The following is a 22,446-nucleotide window of genomic DNA, read 5'->3' as shown; positions in this document are numbered from 1 at the left end:
AGGAATAAGAGAAGTCAGTGCACAGTGGTCACCATTAAAATGCCATTGACAACTCAGGAGCTGTGTCCACAGGAGCGGTGGATGAAAGACGAAGATGCTAGTGAGAAGTCCTGTGCTCACTGTAATTACCTCTCTCCCTCAACATCGGAGGAAGAGTGTCAGGGATGCTGGCCCAACCCAGACTCTCTCCCACTGCCTCTCATACTATACTTGAGGATAGATAAGAAAGGGAGTATCTGGGGCTGGAGATAATAGGAATTCCTGCCCCAGGACACCAACCTCTCCTGTCCCGCATGAAGGAGAAGGAAAGTGGGAGAGGAAGATGGCAAGCCAACCACAGAGTATGGCTTTGAAAGGCAAATGGCAGCCAGAGAAGTAAAATTCATACTAGAGGTTAGGGCAACAGGTTACTGAAACAGCCAGTGCTGCCACTCTCTGGAGAGGCTACGGATGGAGTTTCACCCTGGATACTACGCCCACCAAAAAGGCTGCTCTCTGTCATAAGCCCTGCTCAAGCAAATTCCCAGAATTTCATCTAAAAAATTAAGGTTGCTCTTGGGAAAAGAGGAACCTGGTAAGAGACTCCACACAGCACCTCCTGGTGTGTTTCCATCATTTGCCAGGGCTAATTACAAAGGACAGCCCAGGAAGGAAAGGTTCTCACTCAGACTTCAAAATCATCACCTACCGAATATATTCCCTCTTTGTGCATTCCTCAACAGACAAAAATGAGATTCACAGATGGATGAGAGATGAAGCCTTCACAGTTCTAAATGTTTTAGTCAGGCTCTTTACTGCCAAGAAAGGAGAAAAACAGTGAGCAAGTGTTTACCAGGAGATATCCAGGACAAAACCAAGTAGCATAACAGAGAACAAAGCTGTGCTCTCACACCTACAGAGCCTGCTATCACATTAGTTTGCTTGAGCTGTCACCCATCTGTTGTGGCCACTTAAGGAAGAAGGATCCAGAAACACACTGTCACTTCAAAACAGCAGTATTCTGACTCATTCTTACAACTATAATAATTGACTTCAAAGTAAAAGATAGCCTTCTGGTCAGGCAGCTAGACTACATTCTGGAACAGCATATGAAGGATACAGCAGAACAGACCCAGTACAAAAACCCAGCAGACATGAAGGGAGACAGTCAGAGATAGCCTTTACTGCCTTATACAGTGTAAAGCACCAAAAATGGCACAAATTACATTAATTCACAAGCTTTCTTTCCTTAATGATGAATACAGTTAGAACTGAGTAGAAACCTGTATAACGCATCAGCAAAATAATCATAAGAGTTACATTCTGCCTATGCAAATCACTGGTTTTTGCAATTCAGGCAACAAATTGGTAAACTGAGAGAGAAAGTGTCAGACTAACTTTGGAACAGTGTTTGCAGCTCCTGTGCTGGAGCCCGGCAGGTGGTTACAGCAGAAGCCAAAGGGACCTCCAGTCTCCCACTAGCATTAGCCAGTGCAGAACAAACCTCTGTGTCGTGATGGGGTCACAGGTGCACCATGGCCTCCAGCTTAGACTGAGGTAACATCGCTCTTGACTGAGCCTGCTCTCTCAGAACGAAATACGAACACACTGAAAGTTGAAACGAGCAGAAGTGGTTCTGAAGCTCACTCATGTGGTGGGAGAACCATGTCCTAGCCTCCTCCTCGGTGCGGACAGGAGAGCCTAACAGCATCCACCGTCTGACAAGTGCTCCGCTGCAATGCAGCTGGCTGGATGAGCGCGCCTGTGAGCAGTCAGAGATGAGGGAAAGGGGTCTTCGGTGAGTTAGCTAGTCCTTCAGCAATCAGGGAAGAGATGGCCAAACATAACCACCATTTTTTGACCCTAATTGCAAAAACGCTTCAATAGAAAATACCTGGCACCTCTGGACAACACACCAAGCACATGAAGATAGGCATAGAAGTTCTCTTGTAACTGCAAAGAGATGCTAAGCACCAAGTAATAATCTGAAGTGTCCTCTCCATTGCAATGGGAACCTGTAAGAGCTGCAGAGGCTGAAAAGCCAGCTCTCTACATGGAGCCTTGGCATTTGGAAACACCATCTGCTTTGCAAAGGCTGACAATCTGAGACTTCTGGTTAAACTCCACATCTCCTTGTTGTGAAGGGCTTGATAACTTGTGATTTGCCCTCAGTCCATTACCTTCTGCTTACCGAGCCACAGAGCGCATTATATCTCCCTGCAGAGGACTACAGCAGCTGGGCTATGTTATATTCTGTGTCTGTCTTGCTCAGCATTAGATAGTAAACTTAAGAGAGCTTTCCATCTAAATCAGTGAAATGCAAACAGAAAATTTCTGTTGCTTCAGCAAAGAGGCCAACTCTAACATTCTGGCTTGGAAACACACATTTAGATACATTTTTTTTGCCTGTCAGCATGGTTATTTTGATGAGGTTTTGTTTTGCATGTGGATTAGATGAAAGAGACAATTAAGACTTGACTTTTTAATTGATACTGGATGCATTTTAAACAACAGTAATACACTTGCTCAACAAGAACTGCATGTTCTCTTTCTCCAGTATAACTTAACTCTGACAGAGAAGACATAAAAATATAGCCAAATAACAGCTGAAACGTGAGATCCTGCACTCAGAAGCTAGGAAAACTATTCTAATACAAAGTGTAGAGTGACTGAGTCAGCATACCAACTGAAAGTTATATTTAGGCTTAAATTCACCACAAGAAAAACATTCTCTGCTGCACCAAAACGCCTTTTTTTTTCTTCTTTCTTCCCCCCAAAATTTCTGGAATTACATGCTGAAAGCATCATTAAATCCAAAGCTGTTGTAAGATTAATAACGATATTAAGATGAATTTGTCCCAACTTGACTGATTTTGAGCCAGCAGAACGGTGAGAGAATTTAAACCACAAATGAGTACCATGAAAGGTTGAGGAACAAGAGCAAGTTGCTTTCTTTTGCAGCAGCACTTGTTTCATTCTGGGATGAGGCAAAGCGACTACAGCGAGTATCAGCACTTGCAGCGAATTGCTAAGCCCACCTCGTCTCAATGTTTCTGTACCAGTTTGTTGGGGTTTTTTTATGATGCTGAGTAGCACAGAGACAGACTACATTGAACATACAGGCAGTTAGAAGAAATGCTACAGAACTTTAAGCTCTTTCTTCTAGCAAAAGAGCTGTGGTCTGCCCAACGGCAAAAGGCTCACAAAAACAGGAGGAGACAATACGGAAAACGCAAGATGGCTCATCACCACACTGATGTAGGGAAGAAAAATGAAACCAAGCGACAGCTTCCATTTCCCCAGACTGCATTTCCTCAGTTTCCTGGATTTGCTCAGAAAGAATTGGGGCAATTCTCCAGAAAGCAGCAAGTGGTTCAGAGTGGAGGCGAATGAAAGTGATTCTGATCTGTGGAGGTTTGCCAGTGCTGCTCAGAGCACGTCCACCCCCATTTTATAGACGCTCACGGCTGAACACAGTCTTGCCATCTCCCAGTAACTATGCCATCAGAATTGCCTGCACACCCTCTGGTCAGCTTCCACTGGAAACAAAACACATTAGGTTAAGCTTCACAGCAAGAGGAACTTTCCCTCAGTCCTGACCATGAGCTGGGAAGCCAGTGCGCTCCCCAAGCATGGCCTAGGAAAACGTCTCCATCTCCCCCACCAAGGCCCCAGAGTTTACACTTCCCCCTGCTCCCTGCCTGGACACTCCAAGGTCCCATTCCTCCATGTGGGCCCCTCTGTCCCTGTCACAGACCAGTGGATCCCTCACATCTCCGCATCTCCCCAAGACTAGCCCCACACTGGCAGCAGAGATGGGGGATGTAGTTTGTGTTTTGCTAAATGCATCTCCTGTTGTTCTCTGCAAAAGCCCTTATATACATGTTAGAGAAAGCCAGATGCAAGGCTTCATTCCCCCAGACCTCTTGTCCATTGGGTGCTCTGTCACACTAACAGAAACCTTATCAATGCTTACTGCTCTCTAATGCTAAGCATGCCACAGGAGCTTTTGCCTCACAAACCTATTTTGCCTCACACATTTGCCCTAATTTATGTAAAGGAGGAGATTCGCAACACTAATTAGAAAGCTAGGACTGTTTTGTTTTCTCCAGCTCACCTTATCTTCTTCATTCAGCTCCTGAAGACTCAGCTAATAAGAGAAATTAAGTAATTCATCAAGCCCTTTTCAATTACCTGCTGTTGATAACATCAGAGTACAATTAGCATCTACAAATGAACCAAGTGCCAACTGCCAAGCAGAAACAGAAGCTAATTTACAGCGTGGGGCAGCCTGCAAGAGCTGAGATTCAGGTGCTGCCAGCAAACACATACTTTGTTATACCAGCAACAGCCCTGTTCTGCCACTCCCAGCCAGCTGAGAACACATCCTTAATGACAGCTGGAACATCAGCAGCACAAACACCGCATCCCACCGCAGAGATTGAGACACATCTTTGGTCGCTTCCACATCTGGCACTGTGAAGCAGCAGCAGGAATGGACTTCACTTTGATGTAATTCAGTCCTTCCCAGCCTGCCAGCAGGATGCCAATGTGTCTCCTTAGAAGAGCTTGAGACTCCTACACTCCATTATTTTAATGTGTACATTCTGAAAACAAACTTAGTTAGTTAGGATTTGACCCATGTGTCTTCCAACTCACAAGGCCGCAATATATTGACATAGCCAGCTGACAGGCTCCCAAAGAAATGGCCAGGTAATAAGCCACGTCACTTCTTGCCTCAGTGCAAGACTTACGTTTATTTCTGACACTTGAATACCTGTTCAAATGCATTTTACCTTTTCACTTCCCTTCTGCCATGAGCTTGTGCTTTCTGGTGCCTTTCTGAGCAGGTTAATAATTGAACACGGGATACATTACATCGGCACACAATCTGCTAAGTGCCTGTTTAATTTATGAAGACAGTCTGGTGCAACTGCGGTAACTAAGAAGATAGCACACAGCAAACCTCCTGCATCCTGGCAGCAGCTCTCATAGTCATGGCATTCCCTGACAAATTCTGCTCCATGTCAGGGCCTTACCTAGATTGGAGGAGGCTCTGCCTTCAGCAGCTCGGTCCTGCAGGCTCTCAGCGATGTGCAATTGTTCTTCATGGTACTTCTTAGCCCTATCCAGGTCCTGCATACATCTAGCTGCATGGCCTAAGCCAGCATAAGCTCGCATCTCAATGGCCTTCTCAGCCAGCTCCTGGGCCAACTCCAACACATAGTTGTGGTAGGACATGGCTTTGTCGAAGTTTCTCCGGTAGTGGTAAGCACTGCCTAGGTTGCTGTAGGCTCGAGCTTCCTCCCGCTTGTTCCCCAGCTCCTTGGCAATCTTAAGATGCTGTTCATGGCACTGCACCGCATTTTCAAAATCCCCCATTGCAATGTACACTGCTCCCATGTTGCCCAGCTCCCGTGCCTCAGAGAGCTCATCTTTGGACTGCTTTGCAAGGAGGACACACTGCTTGTGGCTAGCCAGTGCATTTGGGTAGTCCCCAATGGCTGTGTACACATGGCCCAGACTGCTCAGTGCTGAGGATGCTGCCTGCAGGGATAAGAGAGAAAAAGTAAGTAAAAGTATTCATGGAAACAAGTCAGATGGCCCCAGTCCTAGAAATCAAAGACACAAAAGACCATTTGGGAGAAAGATTGTGACCAGCAGCTAGAAAACCTGCTCTCTGCAGTTCTTCTACATCCCTCAGGGCACCTCAGGCAGAGGCAGCAGGAATGGGGTTGACTGGGGAGAACAGGGCTAGGATTACCTCTTTCTCTGAAAAGAGGTACAGTGTGTCTATGTACCTGGCAGAGGGGAAGGACGGCGCTGCAAAGATGCAGAGACCACTGAGGAAACAGAGAAAGTGATCGCTGCAGAAAACTGCACTCCAGGACCAGCCTGAGCTGTCTCACAGAGCAGCGCTTCCCCTGCAGGCAGCCACATCTCAGGTCATCTCTCATGACTACTTTAACATCTACACCAAGTCCTGCTAACACAGCAAGGAATCCTATGTATGGCAGCTCTTAAGAAAGCAGACAAATAATGATATTCACCTGCAGAGAACATTGCAAATGATGCTTGCCCTGTTCTATCCTCCACCCGGTAAGCTCACATCAAAGCAACAGACTCCTGAGACCCTGCAGGCTGATGCCAAAGCACTGTCAGAGACCAGCAGCAGAACGCGTAACTTGACATAACCACGCCGCAGGCTGAGCCACCACAAGGACTCTGCAGTCTCTTCTTTCCAGGCTAAACAGCCGTTGAATACCTGCTGCTGGAAAACTCACACACTTGCAGCCAGCACTCAGCTGGGAGAAGGGAGATGCCTCTGCTGCTTATCTTGCAATACCAGTAGGCCAGTGTGCAGTCACCAACATCTTCACGTACTTCTTGGCCAATCACATCATGCTCTGAAGAGCGTGGTTCTTACTGTGCAGCATCACGGTCCTTCTAGCATAACATCATTTGTTACTGAGCCTGAAACAACCTTGGGACTGCAGCAAAGACAACAGTATTTCAGCAGCTGGAGCCTCTGTTCCCTAGGGACATCTTAAATAAATATAGCTATTTGAAAACCTGATTCTTACCACCGAGAAACAGCTGTATTTAACAAGACAAATTATCTGAGAATCAGATGCTTTTGAGCACTGCATCTACCAGGACACAGGCCTTCCTTCCACCTGGCAGAGCCAGAGCATACACAGCCGGACAGCAGGGCAAGGAGCCAAGAGCAGGGATGTGTTCCTTCTGCCTACTGCATATCTGCTGCCTCAGCATGGTTGTTCACTCCAAAGCCCTGACCCCGAGTCCTCCACGGTCCCTGCATGTGCATTTCCTTTGCTACCCAGCTGCTGCTGTGACCCAATTCCACAACAGCCACCTTTTCCAAACCTCCAGAAAGGAGCAGTCAGGGTGAGTGACTGCACAGAGATTGGTCTCATCCCTCCCTAGCACCCTAGCTCAGGAAAGACCCAGTCCACCCTTCTGATACAAGAATCTGAGGTGACAGATTAGCTATTAAACACAATTTATAGGTCATAAGATAGAGAATTTACAAGGAAGCGCTCCCTTGGCCAGCTCCGTAAATAGCCAAGCTGCATTTGTTCTCCCTGAGGCATCCTTTCAGGCAGCTTAATTACAATGGAAGAAACGCCAGAATTCAAAATGTCTTAAATTTTTTCACTTAGTGCTGCAGATGAACTTCATTCAACGCAAGGGACAACGCAAGAACAGCAGTGGCAGAGCAGCAGCCACCGTCAGGAAGCCCTGCAGCATCCCTGCAAGGATGCGGTGCCACTCCACATGACAGCAGGATGGGAAAACCTTGGGCTCAGTCCCACAGATGATGAGAGCAGCACTGCATTTCATGCTGCCAATACATGCTATAATGAACTAGAAATAAGTCGCTTTTGCTACTGTAATTACCACAGGCTAGAGAGGGGAGCAGCTAGCAGCAACTCTTCAGTGACATACATCCTAGTGACAGGTGGGGACAAAGCTACTGAACATGTTGCTATACGGTCAAATGGTTTCTTGGGGTTGGGAGGTGTTTCTCCAACAGTAAGCACCACAGGTGGTGTGAAAACCAGCTAAACCCTCAGAAGTAAATGATTTACAGCCTCTGCAGAAGCACAGGCACTCATGAAAGGAGAAATCGCCCCTGTTGGGATGAGGAAGCCAACACTAGTTCATGCTGGTAGCACCAGAGACGCAGGGTCTCCAGCTGGAGACAGGCTAGACAGACACACTTACTGCAGGATGGCGAGGCGGAAAGGATGGGCTTTTCTTCAGGCACAGGCACTTGGCTCAGAGTATCAGGGATGAAAGCCATACTCACTCCAAAAATTACCGCTGCAGGACACCCTGCAGAGCACTACCGCCTTTGCTTCACTCCTACCTCCCGCAACTCCTCCTTCTGCTGGAAAACTCCATGTCACCAGCTAGACCTGGCATCCAGCTGGCCGCCACAAGATGGGCACCCAACAGGACAGCGATGCCTTGGGAAGGGACCTGGACCTGCCCAGTGCGGCGGCCGGCCAAGAGGGCTGCAGCTCCTCGCTCCTGGAGGGCAGGCGCTGGCAGAGGCCCCAGCCCCCGTCGGTGCTGCCGCGACCGGCCAGCTGCCCCCACGCATGCGACAGCAGGCAGAGCTGGGAGGAGGCCCTGCTCCATCTTGGTCAGACTCGCCGCAGCGTCAGGGCAGATTGGTCCTGGACGGGCTCTCGAGCAGCACAGCAAAGAAACTTTTTGGCTGACACCAGTGAGGAAAGGCTCTTATCTAAAAAGAGGGTATGAGGGGGCCTGTTTTGAGGCTGCTACAAAACCAATATGAAAATTTTTGCTCTGAATTTTAGTCCATTTTTACAGAAATCTTCATGAAGATTAATACACAGTAGTAATACATAGTATTGAGTCATTTGCAATCTCACTAGGAAAAAAATGGAAAAAAATAGATACATGCAGACCAAAACACAGCATGGGGCCCATTACAGGCTTCAAGGTGCATCAGAGCTCCCTTCTGGCTGATGAGCAACACTCACTGCTGCACGGAACAAACCAGTAGGCCATTTTGGGCAAAGTTAAAACCCAGCACAATGCAATCAGCAGAACTGATTCAGCAGCCTCAATTAATTCTGGAAGACAGGCCACCACCACCACCAGCACTTCTGATATAACCGGGAAAAGAATGGATCTGTCTTTCTGGAAAACAAGGAGTCAGTGAAAACTGGTGTCTCCTGGGGCTGCTGGGGCGGGGCGGGGGGAAAGTGGACATTTATGTGTGCTGAATAAGATGAGCTATGGCAAAGAGCCATCTAGACAGAGACTCAGATGATGTTAATGGGCTATGGCTAGGGAAAAGAGGCATAAATGGAAAGCAGCAGATCTCAGACTTTCTGTGCACAAGAGAAACTTGCCAGATGCAGAGACTGCTCATTCTGTACATGGGAAGAAATCTTTAGGAGGTCTCCTAGACTGGGAAGCGGATCACAGGAAGTGAAATTTGTGTGGCTGCAAATGTTTATTCTCAGGGCTCCTAATCCCTTTGCCCAGCATTTCCAGGCACAGTAAAGATCTAGAATGAAGGGTACAAGCTTGGCAACCGTTCTCAGCACACACAAGATGACTTGGCTTACATGTCTGAGTGCCCAGGGCCAGATAGTCCAAACCAGGATATGAAAGGAGGTTAAGAGAAGCAGAAAAGAAAAATAAGTAGGAGGAAACAAAAAGAGAAATGGAAAATGAAGGGTAAAGGGCTGACAAGAAATAGCCCAACTTGATTACAAAGATGGGGCTGTTTCCAGAGGCTAGGCTGTTGCTCACACAGACAGCTAGAAGGCAGGAAGGCCGCCTCTACCCTCTGACACAGCCTTCACACCAACACTCCCCATGTATTTTATTCTGCAGCAGCTTCCACTGTTAACTGATCTGACTGCTCCAAGAGAAGCACTTCTCAATCATCTTGGAGTCTGCATAAGCAGAGCTTATGGCCCTTCTGGCTTCCCCAGGGCTGGCTGCCTGAGCATCTCTTCTCCAGCAAGGTAAGTATCAGTACTCTCTACATGCTCGTGGGGGCAACCAGTGGAAAGACTGGAGCTTGACATTAAAGCAGTGTTCAGGAACAACTTAGTGATTACATCTGCTGGAGGACACCAATGACTCACTTCAGGGGGTTAGTAATAGGATTCCAGAAGATAAATTCATCACTGTATACTTAATAAAATCCTCTGCATAATAGGATCCACCAGGAACTCTAAGTGGCTCACACATTGGGCCAACAGGGTAGGGGTATTCCCATATGCACTGGCGTAAGAGTTAAAACGTTGCAGTGAGAGTACAAGGTTGACACTAGCTGCACATGTGAAACAGACTCCAGCTGTGCTAGCACAAACCTCTGCTTGGTAACAGGGTGATGGGAGACTACAGCTTCATACCAGTCGGGTTTTGCATCAGCAAACAAAGAAAATAAATGCTTTATATATCTGACAAGGACAAATTTTACAGTGGAGATTGCTTACACCTCCAATTATGCAATTTATCACTTTAATAGAAAGCAGATTCTTCTGCCACTGAGCTGAGGCACAGAAGGGAGTTCTGAAAAAGGTTTCTAATTGCTATCTTTTTCCTGGGAGCAGCAGCAAGCTTACGTTTTTCAGCTGAATAAGGTAAAGAGCCTGATGTTAAGCAGATGTGCATCACAGAATGACAACTAATAGGGACCTGGTGACTTGGAGAAATGTGTTTCTTAGATATTTCACCCTTGCCAGGAAATAGTCATTTCCCAATTATGTTACATTTAAACAATTATTTAACTGATCGCACAGCCTCCTTAAATGAAAACACTGTATAATAATTCTAAAATGGGCAAGGTGAAAATGCTCTGCCTGGTATCTCACTATACGGTAGCCTTAATCCCCAAACACAGACACCAATTAGAATTGATCAGAGATCAAGCTTTTACAGCCAAGGTGGGGAAGTAACTGTCATGGACTAAGCATTTGTGAAATTCAAAAGCCTGACTGCAGCATGCTCTTGCACGCTATTTCTCTCTACTTCCATTCTCCCTCTGGGTGTGGGGTAACAGCAGTGCTTGATCCTACCTGATGCAGTGGAGCTGTATCTAAAAGATCAGCCGTGCATACTCGTAACATCTGTACTCAGGACAGTCTGCAGTACGCTCTTTTTGAGAGCCAGCATACCTCCTCATATGCATGCTCTTGTATGCAAGCAAAGGTTTCCTGGTTCATTGAGTGTATTTTGGGGGTGATGAGGGGAAGGCAGCTTCAACAGATTGTTTCTGAACACACAAAGAAATACTTAAATCTGAAAGCAGTAACAGCATGAGTTCTGCTGGCTTCACCATAAGTAAAATCTCACCATTAGGAAATAGAGAGGTTAGCTTACAGTAATGCAACACTGTGTAAGCATTTAAGCTCTTTCTGTATGTAAGCATGTAAGCTCTGTTTGTTTTATAGGTATGGACTATGTAACTGCTGTGCACACAGGCAGGACAGAAGCATAATAGGGATGAGTACTTTCAGTACCTACCAAAATGATCCAAGGACTGTAAATGGCACTTTATCTCCACTTCTATTAAGCCCCTTTATCATTTCCTCAGAATCCACTGGTATTGCACAACTAGCCTTGGAGTTTTATGTACTAATGCAAGTTTCACACCCAAATACAGTACGTGCCCCATCAACATTCGAAGTTGCACTTCCCTCCTCTCTCAAAGGTGAAGCTGATGTGCCAGTATCACATCCAGCTTTTTCCTTTGTGTGGCATGCTTTTGAAAATAAGAAAGGAAGCAGCAGGCAATATTCTCCTCCTGTACATTACCTGTATGCAGAAAGAAGGAACAGATTTGCTTTTAGGTAATTACTTCCCAGGGGAAAAAAAATACACTGGAATCAATATCCCTTTAAAATCCAATTTATTTGTAGAAGGTCTCAGTCTTTTACATAGAAACTACCAAAAAGTAAACCCCAAAGAAGCCAAAGCCATGGAACAGAAGCACTAGTACCTGAATGTCTACTACTGTTGTAACTACTGCTAACTGAAGGGGAATAACCAGGAATTAATGACACAATAGAAAAACTCAAAATATACACCAGGAAGAGAGAGCTCCAGTCCCTTCTTGATTAATGCATTAAATCCATAGCTCTGCAGGTGTCTAGGACTTGCTGCTCATGACAGAGGTTACCATGGGTTGCACTTACAATCCACTCCCAACCCTCTCTTTCCTTGCTTGTTCAGGGAAATGACAGTGTTCTAGAGGACTGATCATTCTTCCTGTTTCACGGCAAAAGAATCACACAAATTATGTGAATCCAGGCAAATCTGAACAGCATCATGGCTCGACTGTCAGGGTATTCATAGTCAGTCCTCTTCCTTAAACCAAAGGCTTCTAAGGGAACACTGACTTTCAGCTGCTCATTTGGAGTTCAAAATAACGCCGCTCTTGTGGAAAATCCATTTACTCAATCCCCTCCATTATCATTTAGGAGCTAGGTGTCCATTTCTGCCTAGAAAACTTCTAAAACCAAACCCGAGTTACTCCCTTAACAGAACTGCAAATATTCTTGACCAAGTTAGCAAGGTTTTGCTGGAAAGCAAAAGCAGCAACTAGTCCACACCAACATCCATTTCTTAAGAGTAAAACTGCTTGTCACTCATACTGAAAAGGCTGTTCAGGTTCACTGCGTGAGTTGGCACAATACCACTGACTGTGCGAAGGCTGGGTACCCAGGAGGAGCGTGCTTCTTTTCTGGGGTGGGCTCTGCAGCACTGAATTCTCATTCCACAAAGAAAAGGAAGTCATGCAAAATACACCAGCCCAGGAACACTACAAAGTAGACCTCAGCATCAAGTCTAAGCATCACCTGGGGCTCACATATCTTTAACCCAAGTAGCCAAAATTTGGTAGCTTTCTGGACATAGTCTAAAAGGCTCCTGTGTGAAATCACTTTAGGAAGGATGGCTGACTTGACATTTTTAGTGATGATGTAAAAAAAGAAGCCCTTATTTAAAACCACAAGCTTCTCTGAGATGGGGACACTGAGGAGTGATTCATGCCCTGGTCAAAGTCAGTCTTGGAAGAATAAGCCAGCACGTTACAAACTTGGATCTCACAGAACCCAGAGAAGCTCTTAGCACAGGCAAAGAAATCTCTAACTCCTACAGTGGCGTGCTGAGCTGTGCCAATCCTAACACTACTCTTGTTCATAAAGCTGGATACCACTTCACTGGAAACTCAATATGGGAAAGCCTTGGCTGAGGTGGGCCTTCTGAAAACCCAAAGAGCACTGCTCCCTGGGTTGCAGCTCTTACACAAGTTTTCTGCTTCATTGCTTTTACTGCAATCGGTAGAGTGCCTCAGTAGAGTGCTAGGTTTTGCAGATACTGTGGGAGGTAAGTAAAACCAGAAGACTGCATTTCTTTCAGCTAAAATCCGTGTGCTGTGGAGGTCAAGTAGGGACATTTAAAGGAGATCCTCAGGAAGTATTACATTTCCCTTTTGCGTCACAAGTGCAAACAAAACAAAGCATATGGCCTTTTAGCGCATTCCCAAATTTCCTGCACTGGTCAGATTTCCCTGCGTTCTGCTTAATCCTATCACATTTGAACTGGACAAACCTGTATGAATCCAGTCAAGCTGACTTTCTGTAAGAAGAGCTGCTAAAGACAGAAAGAGAAAGGCAAAGAATTTATGCTCTCTTATACAAATCGAACTACTTGACGCTCCAGCACTATGATTGCTTACATCACTGAACTCATTCTCTCACCCACGCAGATAATTCAGTCTAAGATGTAATGCAGCACTAGTGCCCCAGAAGACCCAGAATCCTCAAATGAACTCACATGGCAAGTGTTTTCCTAGCAGCTGGTACTCAGCCTTCCTCCAGGAAAGCAAGCCTTCCTCCAGGGTATGAGGGAGTTTGCCCCAGATCCCTAATGAAGCAAGGCTACCATCTGCAATGAGAGGCTGAAATCAATGAGGTAAAGGATAGCACCGCACTTTTTAATGAGGGTTTCAATGTATACCTACATCACAGGTCAAATTTTTGACTCCCAGTGGTTAATCAGAGGCCCCTCAAAGACCAGCTGTTTGAAGTGTAAGTATACATGGGACCAATATGAACTGGAAAGTGTATGTCTGTAACTTTGTACGCCCAACAACTGAGCCAAACATCTGGGCCAGACAAAGACTGAACTTTAGTGGAATTGAACAATGCCGCAAAAAGTGTACAGGAAGACATTCTGCAGACTGAGTCAAATCTCTCACAAGTTCTCACTAAGCTGAAATCACAACACCTGCAGAACCTCAGACTTCAAGGGCAGTAGGGGTAAAAATAAAGCTTCTGTCCTATTAGGAAATCTGGAAAACCAATCTGCCCCACTCTCACCTAACTCTGTATTTGCTGCTTCACACCCCTTCTTCAGCAGCTCTCCGCAGAGGGATTCAGCACACCTGTGCTACCCTGATCTGCTCAGCAAGTGGTCTCCTAGCAAGTGGCCAGTATTGAGGTTTCAGTTCCATAAATCAGATCACCCTCAAGTCTAGTACAAAATCAGCAATGATTCTGGAAGACATGGACCAGGATCTGCAAACGCCTCCTCAAAAAGCCAGGAAAATATTAGTGCCGGCCTCCTGCTAAAGCAAGCAAACTCTCTGGTCCCACATAGACCTGAAGATGACAACATTGCTTTTGGTGCAAAGGGAGTATGTCTTATAAAACAAAAAACACTCAAGCCACAGTTAGTCTCAACATAGTAACGATCGGGCACATGTGCTGGGATGCCCTGTGGAGCCCCCTCCTCCTTCAGCTCAGCCTCCCGGCTGATCCCTGGAAATCCTGCTGGGCCCCTCCACCGCTTCACCTACCAGCTGGGAAACTTCTGCCAATCCAGCCAACGGTGCGTCTGGACCTTACCCATTTCTGACAGCACAGTACCGGGAGCCTGAGGGCTGAAGCTGCACACTGGGCAGTGAGTGACCCTTTGCAGCTTCCCCCCCCAGTAACAATGAAAATACATATTAACACCAGCTTGAGATCAGCAAGAAGGCTCTGTGCTGCTAGGCTTTGTGCAAGGGCTCAGATTAGACAACTTTCAAACGAAAAGTGACGCTTTCTTTCTGCAAGTATCCAGTCCATGAACTGCAAGGGCCTGATCTTTTTACCAGTTTCTGGTTTCTGCGGGTAATTTTCCACTGAGTTGCTAGAACTGATGCTGGTCCCTCATCTCTTCGGTCAGCAGGGACTGGGAGCAGTCTTTTGCTTGAGTGGTTAGCAGCCTGATCAACCATTCTGTTGTTTGTAAATCCTGTGTAAAGTGTCATGGGATTTGGAAAGCTGTTTCTCACGCTGAATCAAAAACCAGCTTGTTTCAATTTCTTGAAAGTACCTCCAGGACTCAAAAGATCCCCTAAAAGAACCCCAGAGAAAAACAGAAGGCATAATGGACAAACAAGAGCAAAGAGATAATCCCATGCACTAAAAATGTTTATGAATATAGATGCACCACAGTCACGCATTTATCTTCTCGCCGCTTGACCTTTTTGATAAGATACTGGGTTTTTTTGATACAAGAATAGGAGGACACTCCTGCAAAGTTACCATCTCTGCAATACATACGCACAGTGCTTATGCAACATCTGTAGTCTCTTGATGTTCTTGTGGTATCAGTAACAGAGACACTAATTTCTTAACAAAGCTCCCACATCGTTTCCAATCTCTTCCCTTGAAAAAGCTCAAGAAGTGAAAGCTATTTGCTGTTTAATACAATAGTAGTGGTCACACCCTAAACTTGTCATTCCTGCACTTCTACTAGCAGTGGCTGCATTAACCACTAATATAGGTTATCAATTAGCAAAGCCCTCCTCAGCCTGTTCCTTACTTCCGGAACTCCAGACAGGTGTGATAAAGCTATAAGGAATACGGTATATTCTCCTCTTAGTCTTCCCTGTTCATGTTGCTAGAAGCAGCAGATAATCCACTTCTGGCAGACAACTACGTAATAAATTATTCTGAAGCAATGGCTTCACTACAGAAGAGGAAAAGGGACAGAAAATAGAAAAGCAGAGAAACAAACACCTTCTCTGCTCATTTTCTGCAAGGCTCTGTTCCTTACGGCAGCAAGTACTACTTTCCTACTTTCGCCTCCACAGCCTGTTTCTGACATCTTAGTCAACGTTTTCATGCATGACAAATTGCTTTAGCCGGAAGACTCTTTCCAGTTCTCATTTGTGAGGTATTTATATCCTGTCCTCGTTTTCCAGACTGTTTGCAAACATAACAAGATAACTGCAGTCATAAGATTTTCAGATTTTTCCTTTCTGAAAAATTTGGCAGCCCCAGGGACAGACCACCTCTTCATATGGCTGAGTCCCACACAAATGCCACCAGCAGAGAAACTAAGGGCTCCCTCAAGCTGCAGTTAATGAATGAATTTGATTCTTAGCACTCCATCTGAGACTGATGATAATGAAGCACAAACGAGGAAGCAAGTGACCAGGTGATGATCACTTCAGGATTTTCAGTGAGAAAGAGACAAAGCTGGCCCCATGAGAAATTATATTTTTAAAACACCTGAAAGCCACTTGAATGCAATGGAGAAGGATTACTGCTATGAATGATAACCCATGCAAAGCTAAATTCTGCACAGAATAGGAGCAGCTCAAGTAACTAACGATACATGAGGGGTTTTTGGCAGCAGTTAAGATACTGCTCAGGAAGAACAGGCAGACACAGAAAGAGCCTGTTTCACTATGCAATATGGAAGGTCTGGGTGCGCTTTCTATTCTCCCAAAGATGTACTACAGAAATCAGAACCTAATATAAATGAGATTTTGCAAGCATGTCAGCTAACCAGAAGAGTCTTTACCTCACTGCATACATTTCTCAAATTCTCTTAAAAACTATCAACAAATTTAAGAAAAATCACACACACACGCAAAGTTTCATTCACACTAAGCTTGGGCTGTGACTGGGAAGTGGAATGGGGTAGTAACAGACCAGCCCATCCAACAAGACATCCAAGAAAGACTGGCTACAGGACTCTAGCTGGTCTTCAATGAGCTGGGATCTCACAAAGCTTTCCAGGATGGCTTGAACCAAGAGAAGGTACGGCATGGTGTACTGCCACACAACAGAAGCCAGACAGCTCAGATGTGACTGCAGGGACTAAATCAGTAATGACGAGGAGTCTTCCACCACCTTCTACACAACACCTCTCCAGCCTGTACAGGTAATGGACAGGGAGGTTCACCACCCTCTCTGGAAGCAAAGGGCCAATGTTTCTACCTGCTTTATTGTCCCCACAGCCCCTTTTTAGTGGATTATGCTCTTTTCCAGTTGTTCTCCTGGCCTTCTCCACACAAATACAGGATGTAGCACATGTAACAAGACATTTTTGTCAACAGTTCACTACATCACATAGCTACAGAGACAGAATTGCCACGTAACTCATTAGTGGAGTCTGAATCAGCCTCAAACCACATTTAAGAGCTGTTCATCACGTAAGTGAACATTTACGTTAAAAATGCACTAGATTGATCACAAGCAATATGGACACTGAAGAACAACAAATTAATTGAGAAAACATTCATGTATCACAGAAATATCATTCTTTGCTTCCTGAATGTACATGGCAGTACACAGACGAGTGCAGTTCTGTTTGCTGTATGCTAGCTAGTCCAGGTTTTTGGTACAGACATGGAAGCTGTTACCAGTATCAAGTCAGAAAAGTACTTTTTCCAGAACCTCATCACACAGTCTGAACGGTTCCTGCTCAACACATGTACCCTTCGCAGCCACAGATGTCTCCTGGGGCCTGGCACATACCAGGATGCCAGCTGTGCCTGGCCTGAAGGGAAAAGACAGACCCCCTGCATGCTCCAAAAATGCAATGCACAGGTTCCTCTCTCAGGGGCCAAGCAGCTGCAATGGGACTGAGGAAGCTGTTCACAGCTGGAAGAGCAACCCTCCATGAAGCCGCTTGGTTTGCTCTGGGGACAACTGCAATGACAGAGTTGGGCAACAGCAGAGCAGCACCACTGATTCTGCAAGGACGTGGCACAGCGCAGCCACACGCCGGAACGTGCAGGCTGCTCGCTTCCCGCGAGGTCAGGCACTGGCACTGCGGTGAGGAAAAGCTGTGCTCGCTATTGAGTGTGAGCTCTACTCCAGCTTTATCTCAGTGACCGGCTGCAGCAGTGTGAACCTGGGGGAAGTCTACACAGCTGTGGAAGGACTCTGGATGCCTGACAAGTAAACAGGAGGGGAACCTGGCCCACAACTAATCAGCTGCACATGTTCTGATGAGCTCACTCCACACTGACATGCGCTATGATGGTTTCTCCAGAGAGGAAGGGTTGCACAGATTCACGCTTCCAGCCAAATCTGCAGCACAACTGCAAGCACAGAGACCCTCGCAACTGAAACAGAAACAGTTGTAATTTCTTCTCTGGCAGGAGCCCTCTGGCTGCCAGCACAGTCCAAACATAGAAATCATTCTGGGCCAGGAAGGGATGTGGGCAGGCAGCCAGGGAGGCACTCCACATTTCGGACAAGCTCTCGTGCCATTCATTCAGAAAGAAGTTCAGCTAGGGGCATACTCATCCTGCTCAAGCATGAGCCGGAGCCGATACCACCCCGATGCGTTCAGTTGGAGCCATTCAGCTTGCAGTGCCAAGGGTGACCAGTTCAGAGCATCAGCAGCACACCTGAGGGCCTCACAGGTTGTATTTTAGGAAAAATGAAGAGAGAGTCATTCCTGAAGGACAGTTGTGCCACTTCTAACTCTGATTGTCTTCCAGTCTTTTTCCTTATCTAACTCAGAATAGATATTTCTAGAATGATTGGCAAGGAACATGGGAGAAAAAAAAAAATTCTTTTGCCCTGTACCATAACGCACACAAGGGTTTCAGGCAAAAGGCTAAATACTTAGAGCTTTGCTATTTACTGAAGATGTGGCTTGTACAGACAAAGCACGGCAGGAAGAACACCTGGAAAGCATTTCCCTTTCCCTTCAGGAAGGGGCAGAAAACCTTGGCTTTTCAGAATTTACAGATTTCAGTAGAAAGGAATGATCTATCTTTCCTTCTGCATCTCCTTCTGGAAATAAGAAAGCAAAATTTGATCTTTGACTTGCACAGCCTGACAGTAAGTAGCTGTAGTTTACAAAATGTAGGAGCTTTATGCTGTGTTTCATTGCTGGCTCAGGCATGCTTTAAAGGGGACTGGGAAAAACTACCAGAATTGCAAACCTAAATAACCACCAGCGGCTGAGCTGCACACAAAGCATGTTCACACAGTTGCCGAATGTGCAAATTACCGACTGAATCCAGACACTGATTACGTCTATCACAGCAATCATATTTCACTAACGCTCCTCCTCCAGAGATGCACAGCAGCCGGTTATCCCTGACAACCTTCCAGCGTGACAGTCCTCTGATGCCAGCAAAGGCCTCTCATCACAGTCAGCTCCATGGCAATGCTCTCTCTGCAGTAGAATGTGTAGTACCTAACTGACTTCTTGAGTCTCCTGGGCTTTCAGCTCACGGTTTCTCTTTATAATGGGGATTTCTGCATTCTGATGTTTCCCCTACCACACAAGAATTTTCAGAGGTATGCAAGAACAAGGCGACACAGAAAACCCAGGAAAACCTGCTTAATAAACACCTGTCTTCTATGCCACTTAACCACCCAGTTCTAATTATCATCTTCATCATCCCCTTTTCCTGCAAATAGTGAACCCTTCTGAAAAAAATCTGCTGAAGCTGCACCAAACATGAACTCTGCCTGACACTTGCAAACGTTTTAAAAAACCATCTTGAGCCAGTCAAATCTAGTTCCTCAGTCTGGTTACTGAGCATATCCACCTGCTGCAGACAATTCTCAGAGCCACATATGCTCGTGGAGACACCCAAGTGCAGCAGCCAGTGGCCACAGAAACAAACGGACAATAACAAGAGTGCACTGAGCCCTAGCCAGTTCTGCATCTATTCCTCCCAGAAATAGCTGCTTTTAGACGGGAGGTAGGGGGAAATATCTTCAAAATTGGGCCAAGAATGATTGCTGCAAGCTGTTGGGCATCCTGAGTCAACACAGGGGCAAGCTGGCACTGACAAAGTCCGTCAGTCCGTCCTCTGCTCTTCTCCGGGCCCCACCACCCCTCTCACAGTCACGCTACCTGAGAAAAGGGGCAGCAGGAAACAGGCTCGAGTTGTTCAGCTGCACCTTCATCCCAGCCCCAGGGAGAGTTCAGGGGCTCAAACAATCCTCTTCCTCACCCAAAGCCTTCTGTTCATTCCCACCTAGCGAAGAGGGATGCTGCATCTTTAACAAAAGGCCAAGTTCAGCTCCAAACATGCTGGCCAGCCAACACACAGGAGCTGCCAGCACCCAGTGGCTTTCTGGCAACATCACCCTTCCCAAAAGCTCAGCGCTGGCAACACGCTTTCACACAAACATTAATTTTATTATGGTTAGTTTATGATTTTGCCTTACTGCCCTGCAATTCTTGAATGTGGGGCAGTAATAGAAGGCGTCTGACGGCCCAGGAGAGAGGGTAGCTATTACATTGCAGAGTCCCTGCGGTATCGGTGGCCTCTGCAAGACAGGATTCAAGCACAGCTATGTGATGGTTTGGACACTGAACCCAAGGAGGGGCTCCACAGCTTTCCTTTCCCTTTCCATTTCTGCTTGTCAGTCCTCACAGCTTCAAAACACTCCCTCAAGTAGTATTTTTCCAAATGAAATGCTTTGGAAGGAAGGTCCTTCCAAATGGTCATCAAAAAGGGCCACTCCAACCCGTCTTGAGAGATCACCCACCATTAGCTCTACCTTGGCACGCTGGCCTTACTGAATTCGTAATACAGGACAGTTCTGCACACATGCAGAGCAGCTAGAGATGAAGACGAATAGGGACACGGGAGACTACCGTTACAGGCATTGAAAGCTTTCACATTTACTTTTTGACTCCAATTTTTCCTCTGACCCTGGCATAGCTCATCGGTTCCATTACCCTTGTCTAAACCACAGGTCATGATGTGGCATCAACACACACTACATGGGTTACCTGATGGCTTTCAGAAAATCAGGTTACCTCGTGCTAAAATCAAAGTAATTGCTTCAAAAATATAGTACAGACATAATATTCTGCATCTCTATTACTAAAAATTGATAGATTTGTACTGCAAGACAACTAACATGCACTAGCTATCTTAAAACCCCAACAGAGGCAAGACACAAACCGCTTTTGTCCTGAGGCAGTGAAGTGAACTCCTGGTCTTCCTTCTGCCTTTGCAGTGGCACACACAGACCCGCACGAGCCAAAGCTCTGCATGAGAGCCAACACCTGACTCTATCCTCAGTATCACCTGGCCAGTTTCTTGCAGCAAAGACAGGGTCAGACCCTGTATCTAGCCATCACACCTTGAAGCCTACCATTAAGGAACCAGGCCAACAAATTTGAAAAAGGAACTTGTAACTTCTGCAATTTATGACTTGAAGGGCACGGCTTCTCCGGCATCCTTAGGTTCTTGAAAGGTGAATGACCTTGTAGTACTACTCCTAAGATGTAATAATGTCTTCCATTGATCAGGTAATAGGCAGTCTAGGAGATTAAATTTATCACATATTTTTGCTGGGAGGTGATGACAGGACACAGATTTTAAGTTCAGTGTCAAATTCAACTCAGCGAGTTACACTAAAGGTTAACTTGATCCTTTACGTGAAACCTTGCCTTGCAACCCTGCTCCATCCTACTCACACGTACAAAGTCTTTCATATGAAGACACAGGAATTCATTAGAGTTTATCTTCTATCGGGACTTTAAATACTTACTGAATCTGATCTTCTACCCCAACATCTCTCTCTATAAAGCATCAGTTTGATTTACTCCCTGTTTTGAGTGGAGATACCTTCAGTCATCAGTACTTAGCCACGCTGACACAGGTGAGCCCTGTCCTGTATATTTAATCTTGAGTGGTTTTTGACTTGGCAGAGGTGACCTCCCTATGGTAACTCCATTGGCTGGCATAAAAACAACAACTCTTTTATCAGAAATCCTGTACTAGTGTAACTGCAGGCCTTAGTGTCCTCTCCGAGGAAAACCTCACAGACTGCAAGCTTCTGATGCTTATCAAAGCCAGCTTCTGTGACAGGCAAAAGATGATAAGCTAAAATAACGTAACCCCCGTCTTCCCTCCTAACACAATCTGTCACTCTTCCTTCTGCACATCACAAGGACCTTGGCTTCTGGTTTAGGGAACCTCTCTTGGTAAAACTCCCAGACCTTTCATGGGCACTATGTAAAACTGGAGAAAACAGCAGCAGCCCAAGCTACCAGTATGTATTCTCCTCAGCACATTAACCAAAAGATAACGTGCACTGACATTTTAGTAACAGAAAGTACGGAGTATGTCACAAGAACGTGAGGCTACTGCTGGTGTAGGACAGGGCTGTAACTCTTTATCTGTGCATCTTCAAGCAATAAGGAAACAAAGTCAACATTTCACTCACCGTAGCCAGTCGGCTTAGAGAGCAGATCCGCTCATCCCTGTTCAGAAGCACTAACCCCCATGCTGGACAGCGTGCCATTATTTCAGGACAGGAGTGGTTAAACTCTTAACAGCCTGCAGCTGGCTCTGAACACGGAAGGAAAAGCTGTACCTAGGGGCCCCACCAACCTAGGAGTGTTTTATTTCCACCTCTGTGCACAGATTAAGCAGGTCTGAGTTAGAGGTAGTGCTAATGGAGCTGCCCAAAGATGAGCTCCCTAACACGCACACACGCACAGAGCTACGGTCCTGCCAGCCACCAGTCCTTGTGGTCACTCAATGTTCAAACGAGCTGTGCAGCATCCCACTCTCTTAGGAAGGTACGGTCAAACTTTGTGCTGTCTACAGTAAAGACAGAGTTCAGTGACACCCACACTGCCACCAGTGGCATAGCTGAAGCACAGATA

General features: G+C 46.0%; 1 protein-coding gene across 2 annotated transcripts in view; it reads right to left on the bottom strand.

Annotated features, from left to right (window-relative positions):
- The window catches only part of TTC28 (tetratricopeptide repeat domain 28), a 189,774-nt gene that overhangs the window by 45,430 nt on the left and 121,898 nt on the right, over positions 1–22,446 (bottom strand). For both annotated transcript variants that reach the window (XM_075167455.1, XM_075167456.1), the window contains exon 6: positions 5,019–5,526. In XM_075167455.1, coding sequence (XP_075023556.1) covers positions 5,019–5,526 — 508 coding nt within the window. The remainder of the gene's footprint in view (positions 1–5,018; positions 5,527–22,446) is intronic.

The sequence above is a fragment of the Calonectris borealis genome, chromosome 18 (genome assembly GCF_964195595.1).
Source record: "Calonectris borealis chromosome 18, bCalBor7.hap1.2, whole genome shotgun sequence".
NCBI lineage: Eukaryota > Metazoa > Chordata > Aves > Procellariiformes > Procellariidae > Calonectris > Calonectris borealis.
Note: the sequence above shows the minus strand (reverse complement) of the source record. Positions and strands in the feature narration are given on the sequence as shown.